Raw genomic sequence first — 13356 nt, 5'->3', positions numbered from 1 at the left:
CACACACACACACACACACACACACACACACACACACACACACACACACACACACACACACACACACACACACACACACTTGCACTACACCATTGTTGCCTACAGATGTTACTAAAGGACAGCTTCAGTAGCAGCCTCAGAACCACGTCAACACTATACAGTGTGTGAATGTAGTTTTTTTCCATTTTAATTATACATCCCACATTCGAGCTTTGAATAAAGAAAATAGTACAAAAACTTTAAAGCAAAAATATACTCATGTGAAGATATTGTTGAACTACAGCATCAGAGCTTTGAACAAGTAGGGATTAATACAACTCTCATGTTTCCAACTCAGTATGAACTCCTTTACCTGGAATGTTTAAAGTTAATTAAATCTTGTGCCTGCCATTTATCACCATGTTCTCTTTTAATTTGGTGTCAGTTGACATGTTGCCATTAGCATTTAGCTCCTAGCACAGCTGGACTGGAAGTAGGCTACTTAGGAGGGGAGTTTCCACAAAGTTATTTTAGTTTTTCTGTTTTCGCAGCCAAACCCCGCAGGCTGTTTGGTTTGAATAGATTGATAGATTAAAATTGTCCACTTCCAATCCTTTAGAAATAATACAAATCACTGTAATTGAACTGTTGTTCAATAAAATGCAGGACAAAATAAGGTCTGATGCTTTTACAGAATGGACAGAAAAGGCTGCTTTGCTGAAATATATGACATCGTCTAGTTTAATTTGATACAATAAAAAAACTCACATTCTGTTCACAAGTAAGACATAAAGCTCATTTCAGAGATTCAAAGTTTACAAACAACATTTTCAATAAAATAAGTGGGGGGCTGATCTTCCTGCTACACCTTGTCACCAGAAATAAAATACCTATTTGTTTTTTTTGGTTTCACCTTTCCCTGGAGACAATAGAGCTTAAATGAAAACCCATTTACAGGAAAGGAACACAATTTACAAGGAAGTGCCCAACTAAATAAAAGACTGGTATGTGGAATGGCAGTATAAAGGTGCGAGTGCAAGGGGTTTGTCCGCATACCATCTGACAACATGAAGGTCCTGCTGTTAACGCTGGTGCTCCTGCTGTCTAGCGCTCAAGGTGAGCCATATTCCAATTATAATTATATTAAAGCAACGTATTTATAAAGAAAATATGAAATATGAAGTAAAAACATTTAATCTATAATGGAAGCATTTTATTTGATCACTGTTGCATTACCTAATGCCATTATATTAGTGCCATAAGAGTCTATATACAAGTGATACATCATTTGTAACATTCACCTGTTTGTAACTTACAAATTATGTATCACTTGACTCTTATGGCACTACTTCTATTTTATTGTACTTGCACTATTTTATCAGTTTTATTGTGTTGCACTGTTGGAGGAGCCTGGGACCTAAGACTTTCATCGACATAACTAAACTGTAGCTATGTACGAATGACAATAAAAGCCTTGAATCTTGAATTACCTGAGTGTCGACGTACATTATACCGTGTGTTATCGTGTGAAAGGCTATGCAGTACTACCACTAACTTAACATTGATGTTGTCTTTAAAACGTCACACTATTGTAGCAAGTCATTCTAATTGCTTTTGTCTTTTCCCGTCAGTGCTCTCACTCACATGCTTCACCTGCGAAGGAGACGTGAACTGTAAGGCGGAGACAGTTTGCCCAGCATCCTCTCAGTACTGCAAGACCATGGAGCACGGTACTTAAGCTCTTTCTGTACTTTATATCTAATGTGTATGTTTTATTATGTTTGTTTGGCAGTTTTAGAGAAGCCATTTTTATCTGGTACAATGACACATAGATTGTAAACTCATTGTACATTGGTTTTTTTTGTCGACAGGAGAAGAACTTCGTCGAACTTGTGAGGACCTTTGCGGAGATGATGATGACTTCATAACCTGCTGCTCTGAAGACCTTTGCGGACCCTGAGGCCTCCCTACAAGTGCTCACTTCCACTTCCAGATGAATTAAAATAATACGAGAACAAATAATTACCTGAGTCTGAATCTGATAGAAAATGATTTGTTAATCTGACACTCCTATCCTGCTTTTACTTTCAATTCAATCTTGAAATTATGATTAATGATTTAGTCTCACTCTTCATTTCACAGCCAAAACTGCACTGGTTCACAGCCATGTTTTATCTTCAAAGATCTAGTGATGGCGAAAGGGCACACACACGCACACACACACACAGACACACAGCCATGCACACACTTAATCCTTCCTGATGTCAGTTAGTGGGTCAGTGCTACGTGGGTCGCTGTCTGTGTCGGCTGTAATGTGAAGTTGGCTGTTTCAAAACATGTAATGGAAAGAAATGAAGCTTTTAATTGATCTGCTAGATTTGTTTCAGCTGTCTTTTGTTACAGGTTAGACAGAGGCCTATTGTTCTGATGTACAAGGTTAAACCAATTATACCCAGCAAATGTGTCCACGTGAGGTTGACATGGGTTTAAAAACACAGTGTAGCTCACATGTGCTGACTTCCTCACGATTTAATTTTGGGACGTAATGTGAAATGTAGCAACAATAGAAGACTGCTGATGTAAACATGGAGCCTTTGAGAATAATGCAATTTTAAATATTTTAAAGAATCTGGTGTGCAAATGTTTTATAGGGAAGACAATGCAACCAACATTTTGTATTAAGACTTATTTTCAAACACTTTGTCTTTACTCTTGCTTACTGTCGGCCAATTGTCTAATTTTTTCATGAAGTTAAACTGGGTAATAAATTATAGTAAGCCAATTAATTCTGTCCAACATCTCCACATAGGAGAGGTGTTCTGGTCTAGTTTGTGTGCATTTATGTGAGCTAATGAGAATAACCCAAAACCAATAACAACTCAACTAAAAAAACAAAGAGACAGATTGGCATTTAACCAAACAGACATTGATCAAATAAAGGCACTTATATGGTAACAGAAATGTGATGAGTATACGTACATTATCATCTGATGATCCTCACCCTTTTCACCACTGAGCCAGGCACATTAATTATCTTTAAAGAAACAAATAAAAGTTCTTCACAAAAGTTGTTCTCTCACTTCCTGTTCAGTGAGTGAATCTCGCCTGGCAGCATTCATTCACCCTGTTACTGTCAGGCATGCACGGTGCTGGACTCATGCCCATCAAAACACTGCGGAGCGTGTTTCATCTACAAAGTTATGGTTCAACATGAGGCCAGGAATAGTAATAATAACTACAAAGAAAGCATCTTAAAGCTTGGTTTACTAATTAAAGAGGAACGTTACCCTTTGATAATGCTAGTTTGTTTATTTATTAGCCGATACTCCACTTAATCTCCTTCTTAAATGCATTTCCTGTTCCCCCAAAAACACAAAGACGTTCAACGATTTAATGGCATGGATTCAAAATACCTCCCAACCGCATGGGCCTCTCGATATCAGGCAAATAATTCTGTAAAATATAGGTCATAAGTGTTAATCTCTCCGGCTGTTCCTCCTTTACATTAGAGCAGCTCAGATGGTGGATGATTGGTGGATTAGTAGATCACAACCTTTTACACTTAATGTGTCATAAATACACACATGTGGTACATGTCCCAAATAAACACAGATGCACACAGTGGACGTTAATGCAATCATCTTTATGTTTTTGAACCAAATTTGGGGGAATCACCCCAAAACAAAACTGTTACAACTTTCCATGATTTAGAGGAATTATTGAAACTTCTGAAGAAGTCAGTGTGCAGAAAGCCACATTGAGAGCATGAGGGAAATACTACATCTCATCTGCTGCCCACACAGGAAGAGCTTTGCTGCTGAGCGTGTGAGAATTAGCATCATGCCTCAATGCCTCATGCTAAGTGTCTTTGTTTTTCTTAAAGGACATCTAATCATGTTCGTTGAGATTTTTTTAGATTTAATCAAGGATCTTGCAACATTTTTGGCACTGCTCCAGTTGGACAGTTTGAAGCTTTGTTGTTACTACGGAGTTTCTAAATCACGTGCTTCTTCTTTATACTGAGATAATAGATAATGCCTTTAAGAATCTCCTCGTCAAAATAACCCTGCTAATATTTCAATCATTAGTAGAACACAACTGTTTTGAACAATGCATGTAATAAAATAGGAAACAAATCCAATAAAATCATAAAGAAGGTGTGTTTTTGTATCCGAACGTATTATATGTGTTTATTTTGTCTTTTTTCACCCCATTAGTCATCTCTGAAGGCCAACCCCTCCTGCCACCATTATCTTGTAACCTTTTGAACTGGACCAACTGGATTAAAACTACCATAGAACAGTGCAACAGTGAAACACATTGATGCAGCAGTATTAATAACTACATTTATACATTCATTTTTGCTGTATATGTATATTTTTGATGGATTTTGGCTGATAATACTATCATATATTAAGATTTTGATTGCAGGACTGTTATTTGTGATTTTATATTTTGTTTTTTCTACATTAGTTTTGATAATTGGGTAAATGATATAACGATTCTTCCATTGCTATAGGTTTAGGATCCAAAAAAAGAGCATGTCGGCTGCACAAAGCTTCCCCGCTTAAAAAATAAAGATTCAAAACAAAGACTCACTCTGTTGCTCCACCAATGGAGGGCCTGTTGTCAAGAGTGAGCTCTGCTTTAGCTGGTCGGGTAATGGTGGTCCATCTATTGGATTAGTGGAGGGATTTCACTGTGGTATTAATCTGAGAACACAGCAGGAGAGCGGGCTCACGCTGAGCTGTTGTGTCTCTCAGTCTCTGGCCGTCACTCAGCTCGCTGTTCCAACTCCATCAGACGCTCCGACACACACAGGACACCTCGCAGCCAACATGAACCTTTTCTGCTTCTCGCTGGTAAGAGACACACTTTTCCTTTCTGTGTCTACTTGACAAGCTGTGTGTGAGAGGCTGAGGGAAAGAGAAGTGTTGCCATGTGATTGAAATGCAACCAGTACATTATAAATCTGTTGATCATGGCATGCTGGGTAAGTCGTTTGGGAAAACAAGTACAATGTTGTTATCAGCCTCTGAATAAGTTAGAGAACAGTGAAATGTAACTATTTAAACTCCTACTATTCTTATTTGTAGTCAGATCATTAACCCACTTATTGGTTAATCATTATAAATATCCTTCTGATAGTTGCTCTTTTCTGCACAACTCTAATGTGAAAATGTAGAAACGCTTTTCTAAAAAACTGTTGTTACATTTTCTTTGGATTCACCATGTATGAACTACATGATATGAATATAATGACCTAATATGCCTATATGTTTGTACTTTAATGCCATAGTTTATGTAGTAGTTGATGCGTTCACAATGCTAGAGGACAAAGCAGATTGATAATTGATAATTGAAGCAAAAGCCTTTTCCCATTCCCTCCCACATATGGTCCCCCAGATGCTGCTGCAGCTGTCACGCTAAACGCTGACACAAGGTCATGTATATACGAACTATTCAATTGGACAGATGTTAACCAACAATCAGGATTATTAACTAACGTCGTTCTACAGTCAGAGGCGTGAACTGTGATTGCACTCATTGTCCTCTCTGGTGCTGTTGATTCAACTCACTGTGATGAGTCATAGTACAAAGACAAATGCAACAAATATCAAAACTAAGACCTATTTTACCATGTAGTTTGGTTTAGGTCATCATTTGGCACATTAATTGAAATTAATTAGGTGAAATAAACGTATAATTTCTTTGATGCAGGACTTTTGAAAGTTTTTTTTCGAGTTTCTTTTTGAAACAAACGTACAGCTTTATGGAAAATCTATCTTGAAGGATATCTAAATATAAATAATTTTATAATGAATTTCCTCCACTATTCAACATACGTAAGCGAATGAAGGGAAGTGCCTACAACTAAAGTATTAGTAATTATGTAGAAAGGTACAAATGCGAGGATATCTGTATTTCTTTTAGTTTCTTCACATTTCAGTCAGACAACTCACGTGTTTCTTAATATGTTTATTATAAGCAGCATATTTGAGTTTGGCGTCTAGGCTCGGGCCTCATCACTCCACAGATTTACAAAGAACGTTGAGTGATGATTAGATAACTATCCCCCGAGCCTACAGGTGGAAGCTGGGGTGGTGGGGCAGGCAAGCAGCAGCAACATGAACATGAACGCAGCAAGCAAGTGAACACAGCAGTGGCAGCATAGCGAGGCAGAGGCAGGAAGACCTGGCAGCTTAAATACAGCGTCATGTTTAGGAGAATGTGTTTGGTTGGTTGTAAGAGGGACGAGGTGCGTCACATGTGGAGGCGTGTGGCGCAGTAGAATAGTGCGTTGGTGTTGGGACCAGGGGAGCACAGGTTCAAACCCCACTGCAGTCAGCATGCCGTTGTGTCCCTGGGCAATTGCTCCTGTGGGGATTGTCCACAGTATTGAGTATGTAAGTCGCTTTGGATAAAAGTGTCTAACAAGTAATAATAATTCATGTACGATTGGTGCTCGAGTTGACTGCCTGAACTAGCTCGCAGGCTTTTGTCCAATATCGACGAGATAATAAACATTCTTTGAGATTTAAAACCTAAAAAAGTCATCAACTGACGATGACATCAAATCTCCTCCTTTGTTGCCACTGAAAATGTCCGTCTGTTCAGTAAAAAGATAAGACGTCAACATACAGACAAGACGAAAGGGATGAAGAAAGAAATTGTTCCTAGAAGGAATCCAAACAAGCCACACACATTTTAATCCTGACTGAAATCTTTGCTGAGTACATTTCAATCCTCCACTACATCCCTGGTTGACAAGCACATTTAAAAGAGCTTTGGAGCAGCATATCCCTACAGTCGTATCAAATCCTCATAACTCTAATTGTACGTCTATTTGAAATACAGCAAACATGTATGTCTTGTTCAACCATTGAGGTTTTCCTCAGTTGTAGGCCCTGGAAACAATCATTTAAGCTGATGTGTGAGCCTGTATGACATTTCCTCACCACTAACAGGAAGTAGGCAACCTACAAATCATGCGCAATATGTGGGCACTACTTGTTTCATCATCAGTATTAATCAGATGTAATCCATCAGTACGGAGGAAACCCATTCATGAATCAAGCTGAGAAAGTTTAACTGAGTGTCTGTCTGTCTCTCTGTCTGCCCACGTGACATCAGGAGGGGTCCATGGACAGCCTGTATGAGGCGGTGCAGAGCTCCGGTGACGGACCCCCCCCACCCATCCCCAGCCGAGCCTCCAGCCGAACATGCAGCCGCTCCTGCAGCCCGGCGGTGCTGCTGGACGACAAGTGGCACAGCTCGGGAAGATCCATCTCTATGGTGAGAGAGTCAGAGATCCAGCAATGTATCATTACAGCAAAGAAACAGTGTGGATAACAGCCCAAAATAAGACGAGTAAAGTAGAAAAGAAAAAGAGGCAAGCACACGTTTATGAAAGAAAATAAACAACAATGGAACGAAAATAAGTAGCAGCGTTGAACATAAAAGTAATGAGGCATCAGCAAGTGACCACTTTAATAGTGTGTAATGTGTATGTAAAGGTATATGTTGAACAACAGTAGTGTAACAGTCTGAGGAAGTGAAGCAGCAGCCAGTAATAACAAAAGTAAAATCTATATTTCAAAGATTCAAAGGTTTTATTGTCATATGCACGTGTAGAAATGGCAATGAGCTATATACATGTATATATTGCACATAGACGCTCCTACAAAACAATGTGATATATTCGGTGTTGGTTTGGTGGTTGCCTGACTGCTGCAGGGAGAAAGGAGAAAGAAAAGGAGGAACCTACACTGTGTGTCCACTCATACTGTATGCATGACATACGGATTATAGGCGGCCTGCTAACAATCATAACCAGATTGTACGGGTCACTCCACAGAGGAATTGGGACTTTTGGCCTTCAAAATAAAGCTGATTATGAAACGGTTGAAAGCTGCTGCTGAAGCCACACACTTCAGAATTGTGAAATACATGTAATTGAACAATCATTTACTCATTAAATCATTATTTGTGCAGATAATAAACTAACATCTGACTGAAAATGCTTTGTTTTCATCCAGGAGATGCCACAGATGCATAGGACCATCTATGATAAAAATAAAAGAAGGTGAGAGTATTTTGTGACTACTCGTTGTGTCATTATGCTGTAAACAGGCACTGAAACTGAATACAAAACATTGTAATCCTGCAGGCTTCTATTATAAAACCTTCTTTCTGTTTCTTTTGTTGAACGTGCGTGTAAACTGCAGAGAAAATCACGCAGTGAAAGGGCTTTTGTCTCCCATAGAGTAATAATATGGCTCCCTGTTTATTGTCACCACCTTTTACAGTAACACTGGAAATCCTTCCTGCTACAGCTGTGCTCTTCGTCTTATTCTCATGTCTAGTTCAATTGGTCTCGACAATTCAATCATGTATCTTAAGAAGATCGACAGCCCATTAGACATTGGAAACAAATAATATATATATATTTATTTTGATTGTTAGTAAATGCTCTTTGACAAGCAGCCTCCTGCAGACAGTTGAAAAAGCAGACGGCAGATTATAGCTGGTTGACTAAGAGGATCGAAGGCCCGTTTTTTTACAGTCTGCAGTCACCTCAACACCTTCGCTCCCCGGCACAGTTTGAGGAACAGATCATGCACCTCTGCACGATATATAGCTTGTCATGACTCCTCAGTTTAGTCATGTTATGTGCTCTATGGTGGTTGGGTTTTGTTTTGAAGTGTCTGTCTAATACTTTTTGTATCGGTGGGATTGTTTTGGTTTGTTGTCAGGCTGAAAGGCCAGAATTGTTTTACTTAGCACTTAGGGGTCTACCCTAAAATACTCTTATTAGAGGCAGTTGTATAATATCTTTGATTATTTTACTTTCAGAACACATATATCCAAATATGCCTCAGATAACGACACACTAGGTGAGTACAACAATGTCCTTTGGGTTTTGTTAATTCTGGGTATTTATTTTCTTTCAATTGGACCTCTACCCTACACCTTAAGGAAGACTGCAGCACCATATTTGAACTTCTCCAAGTTGGAAAGAAAATACTGTTATGTGGATTATTTAGATTAAAAACCTCCGATGACCTTCTGTGACTCCGAAAACTATTTCATTCATTTATTGTGGATTCATTTAAAAACCCAAATGTTTGTGATTTGTCTCCCTCCACGGCAGATAACCCCGGCTGTAATGCTGCAGTTTGGCCGTCCGCCAAGAGCCAAGAAGATTTAGTCCGCATCCCTAACAATCACAATGAAGGTACATTGGAAATAAATAGGTTAAGCTCCTCTATATGGCAATGTTCATTTGGAATCTCAGCATGACGTCCAAAGACTTTTGGCTGGGGATTAAATGCTGCACGAAACAAGCACTGTGAATGTTGTACCTGATCATTTCTATTGAGGCACATGAGGAAGGGATGTTAAATGTCCAGTGTGAAAAGAAAGAATGATTACAGCAAAAGCTATTTTAGAATTGCCTTATTTCAGTCAGACAACTCACGTGTTCCTTTAACATGTTTATTAGAAGCAGCATATAGTTGAGTTTGGCGACTAGGCTCGGGCATCATCACTCCATAGAGATAGATAGCACGATGAGTGATGATTAAATAACTAACCCCCGAGCCTACAGGTGGAAGCTGGGGGGGAAGCTGGGGTGATGGTGGGGCAGGCAAGCAGCAGTGACGTAGAGATAGCTGCAGCAATAGCAGCAGCAAGCAATACATAGAGAGAGATCTGGCAGGTTAAATAGAGCGGCATATTAAGGAGACTCTGTTTGGTTGGTTGTAGAGTGGCAAGGGGCGTTATGTATGAATGCAGCATTAGTGCTCGAGTTGACTGCCTGAACTAGCTCGCAGGCTTCGCCCCATTTAAGATGGACTTGAACAATGGTGCATTTGTCCTTTAATCTTGAGAAACCGAGACATGAATAAATCAGCTTCCTGGTTTTTCCTTTGTTGGGGTATATGTTTTTGCAGTGTTTCACTAACCTGATGATTGTTACATGTTGTTTGTTTGCAGAAATGAAAAAGACTAAACACAAAACAGAAACCAAAGATGGGAAAGGAGCTCATTCAGGCACAAAGAAAAAGGAGAAACCACACTCAAGCCACGTAAGAATAAAACAGAATCACTACAGTCTTCTAAGCCAGGTTCCCCTATTGATGGTAACCTAATGAAAAGTAAAAGTACATTTAAATAGAAATATTTTAACCCCTTGCCTGAACTGAAGCCGACTCCTTTGATTGCTTCTGTAACACAATTACATCACTATGTCATGTAAATAGAGAGCTTTTTGAACATTAAAGCATGGAAACATGTCACAGTAGAGACAGAAAATACAAATATGAACCTCCAAAATGATCATAACATGTCGTCTTTAAACAAAATGCCCCCCCTTTATCTCTGCACCACTCTTATTAACACAGCATTAACATACTGATGCATCCCTGACAACCTAAGCATCTATACAAATGTACCTGTTGCTGCACCAGTAGATGTGCAAATGTTTGCAAGTGCAGACTGGGGGTCACATGACGCAACAGGCCATTGTGTGTCTAACAGACTGCCAACTGCTTGTGACATCCAGAGAGCCTATGGTGGCCTAAATGGCACAATTTAACATAAATGCTTATTTAGTATTAATACAGTGCAGATGGCCCACAGAGGGTACTGTGTAATCTGTGGTCCAGAGAGAGATGTGAAAGAGTAGGAGTGTGTGTGTGTGTGGGTGTGTGTGTGTGTGTGTGTGTGTGTGTGTGTGGCCTAGTATTACTATACTTGTGGGGACCTAAATCTGTTTACACAGTCACGTGTGGGGACTCGCCTCCCTTATGGGGACAAAATGGAGGTCCCCATGAGGGGAATCATTAATTTTAGGGTGAAAACTTGGTTAGGTTAAGGGTTAGGGTTAGGCATGTGTTGGTTATGGTTAAGGTTAGGATACGTCTCCAGGAAATGCATGTAAGTCAATGTAATGTCCCCTGAAGTGATGTGTGTGTGTGTGTGTGTGTGTGTGTGTGTGTGTGTGTGTGTGTGTGTGTGTGTGTGTGTGTGTGTGTGTGCGTGTGTGTGTGTGTGTGTGTGTGTGTGTGTGTGTGTGTGTGTGTGTGTGTGTGTGTGTGTGTGTGTGTGTGTGTGTGTGTGTGTGTGTGTGTGTAGCAGCCTGTAGCAGGTCACTCAGTGCCCATTCTGACTAATGCCCATCATAGTGAGAAGCAAACAAAGCAGAGCCTGCCAGTAGTGGATCAGCAGCAGCTCTTAGTGTCTCACTATGTAGCTGCTAAAAGGACGAGTGACCCAAATGGGGAGAAGATATTATGCCCGCCCTTTCTATAAATAACCTCTAAAACCAAAACAAATGTCTAAAGCTGTAAGCCCTACGAGGCTGCATAAGACAATGCTAAGATGTTAAACAGGTATAGTGTTTACTTTGTATTCTTACCACCAGTTCATCATGTTAGCATGCTAACATATGCTGATAAATATTTAAAAGAAATAACAGCTGAAGTGTTTCACAAAAAACTAAAATCTCAACCTCTTAGTGACACTAAAGGAAAGTAAGAGCTAGGATTGATTCTCTTGGGACAATGAATGTGTCTTAAAAATGTGATATCAATTGAATTCAATCTGGACCAAGTTGTAGACATATCGACAGACACATTAATGCTACTAGCAAGGCGAAATTAGAGGTGGGAGCTAAACATTTTTTTCTATTAGCATAAAGTGCATTTCGTCGAGCAATCAGAAGAGATGTCATCTTCTAACAGAATTAGAAGTTACAATTAAAATGTCGTGTGTTGTATTTATTCAGAATCTACACGCCAATGGTGAGTCTAAACCTGCAGCCAAAAGAAACCAAAAGACTGGAAAGAAAGCTGGTGGAAAAAGCGGGAAAGATGGGTCGAAGAAAAACCACAACTCAAGAGGTGAGACAACTTTCTGTACCAACGACGAGATGACTGTGCAGTTTCCCTATTCCCTAGATTCATCTGTCCTTTTGTAACCTCCCTCTCCAGCGACTGAATGACTCATTTCCAAGACTAAACTTAGTCATGCTTACAGTTGCAGAATAGGATTTCAAGATTGTTCTGCTCTGATGAATTTGACTTCTGCTCTGAAGTTTCTTAACTCCTTCAGTGTAGTTGCCTTTGATGCCTTTAGTACTCAGGGCTGCTTTAGAGTAAACAAGCATCCTTAAACTACTTATAGCTAATACAGACCACAAAAGAATCTATTTTTCTGTTTGGCCATTTTAATATTCCCTCCTACTCTCTTTCCGGTGCTGTTTTATTGAGTAAAGTGGTCTCAGATAATGCCCATTTCCAGTGTAAAAGGTTTCTTCAATGTCTTTTTTAATGGTCTTGCGACACTTGTGATGGTGTTACAACACTTAGTGGGAATTTGCAGAACAATTACTCACTCTTTATTGTGGTAATTATGTTTTGTGGCAGCAACACCTCGGCGTGACGCAGAAGCCTGACTCATGTGTCAATGTCAACATCCCGTTTCACCAGCCTTAGAAAGTTGTGAATTGTCAGTATTTCATTTATGCTTCTCTCTGCAGTGAACTCCCCACCATGCGCTATGAGCCCACCCCTGGGACCCCACTATCTGGACGTGCCCTACAGGTCAGACAGGAGGCCCTACATAGGGAAGTCGGCCACCCTCCCAGTCCCCACTCAGGAGAACTCGACCCCGGGCCGACGCACAGACATGATGAGCCTCCCTGGTGGAGCGACCCCCACCCATACGTACCACCAGCGCTGGAGTAACCCAGGCGAGAGCAGCCCTTCCTGGGGGTCCGTGCAGCACACCTGCCGCCGGCCGCTCACAGAGTATCGCATGTTCTCCCCTGACTTCAGCACGTCCCCGGAGAAGGAGTGGGAAGAGGGACAGCAGCAGGTAGCGGCCCAAGGGGACAGCTTAAAACGGGACTGTAAACCCCAGACTTCCCCAAACGTGCCACGATCTATGACGGATGTGAATCTATCAGAAGCAGATGTAAGTTTTTAACGGTCACTATGTGTTTTGGAAACCATTAGTTAGTTCTTCCAAGAGCTTTGACATGGTTTGAGTCAGTGCTGTAGAGATTCTGAAGCTTAACTTTGCATCATGCACGTTCACGCATCAGAACAGCTTAGTGCAACTACAGATTTACATTACTGGTCAATATGCAGCCCCAATGCGGCCAAGCATAAACTTTTCTTGCCTTTTAGATGCACTCGTGCCCTAAATGCAATGGTCTTGGATGGGTCTAAAGGATGCTGATAGGCAGAGAGACCCATAGGGAGGTTCTTGTCCATCTGGTGGATACATTTCTGGGATTCAGTTGGTAATTCATTTGTAAATGTATCTTAGTGAGTGTTAAAGCCTTGTTTAACTGAACTTTTACTTAGT

The 13356-nt window shown here is 40.3% G+C and overlaps 2 protein-coding genes across 2 annotated transcripts; both read left to right on the top strand.

Moving 5' to 3' along the window:
* The first annotated feature begins 953 nt into the window (after nt 1-953).
* On the top strand, nt 954-3046 carry ly6d (lymphocyte antigen 6 family member D). The gene is made up of 3 exons (XM_034224647.1): nt 954-1095; nt 1611-1709; nt 1851-3046. The coding sequence occupies exons 1-3, from the start codon at nt 1047-1049 to the stop codon at nt 1937-1939; spliced, it is 237 nt and encodes a 78-aa protein (XP_034080538.1). The 5' UTR covers nt 954-1046; the 3' UTR covers nt 1940-3046.
* Nucleotides 3047-4779: 1733 nt separating this feature from the next.
* Nucleotides 4780-12972, top strand: LOC117551713. The gene is made up of 8 exons (XM_034224686.1): nt 4780-4841; nt 7114-7275; nt 8019-8065; nt 8836-8876; nt 9134-9217; nt 9979-10070; nt 11771-11885; nt 12524-12972. The coding sequence occupies exons 1-8, from the start codon at nt 4818-4820 to the stop codon at nt 12970-12972; spliced, it is 1014 nt and encodes a 337-aa protein (XP_034080577.1). The 5' UTR covers nt 4780-4817.
* Nucleotides 12973-13356: the final 384 nt, after the last annotated feature.

This window comes from Gymnodraco acuticeps, unplaced genomic scaffold (assembly GCF_902827175.1).
Source record: "Gymnodraco acuticeps unplaced genomic scaffold, fGymAcu1.1, whole genome shotgun sequence".
Classification (NCBI taxonomy): domain Eukaryota; kingdom Metazoa; phylum Chordata; class Actinopteri; order Perciformes; family Bathydraconidae; genus Gymnodraco; species Gymnodraco acuticeps.
The sequence above is the reverse complement of the archived record's forward strand: the minus strand, read 5'-3'. Positions and strand labels throughout refer to the sequence as shown.

Coding starts and splice junctions, on each gene's coding strand:
- LOC117551713 (XM_034224686.1), top strand. CDS start 4,818: ATGAACCTTTTCTGCTTCTCGCTG. Junction 4,842..7,113: donor ACCTTTTCTGCTTCTCGCTG/GTAAGAGACACA, acceptor ACGTGACATCAG/GAGGGGTCCATGGACAGCCT. Junction 10,071..11,770: donor AGAAACCACACTCAAGCCAC/GTAAGAATAAAA, acceptor GTATTTATTCAG/AATCTACACGCCAATGGTGA.
- ly6d (XM_034224647.1), top strand. CDS start 1,047: ATGAAGGTCCTGCTGTTAACGCTGGTGCTCCTGCTGTCTAGCGCTCAA. Junction 1,096..1,610: donor CCTGCTGTCTAGCGCTCAAG/GTGAGCCATATT, acceptor TTTTCCCGTCAG/TGCTCTCACTCACATGCTTC. Junction 1,710..1,850: donor CTGCAAGACCATGGAGCACG/GTACTTAAGCTC, acceptor TTTTGTCGACAG/GAGAAGAACTTCGTCGAACT.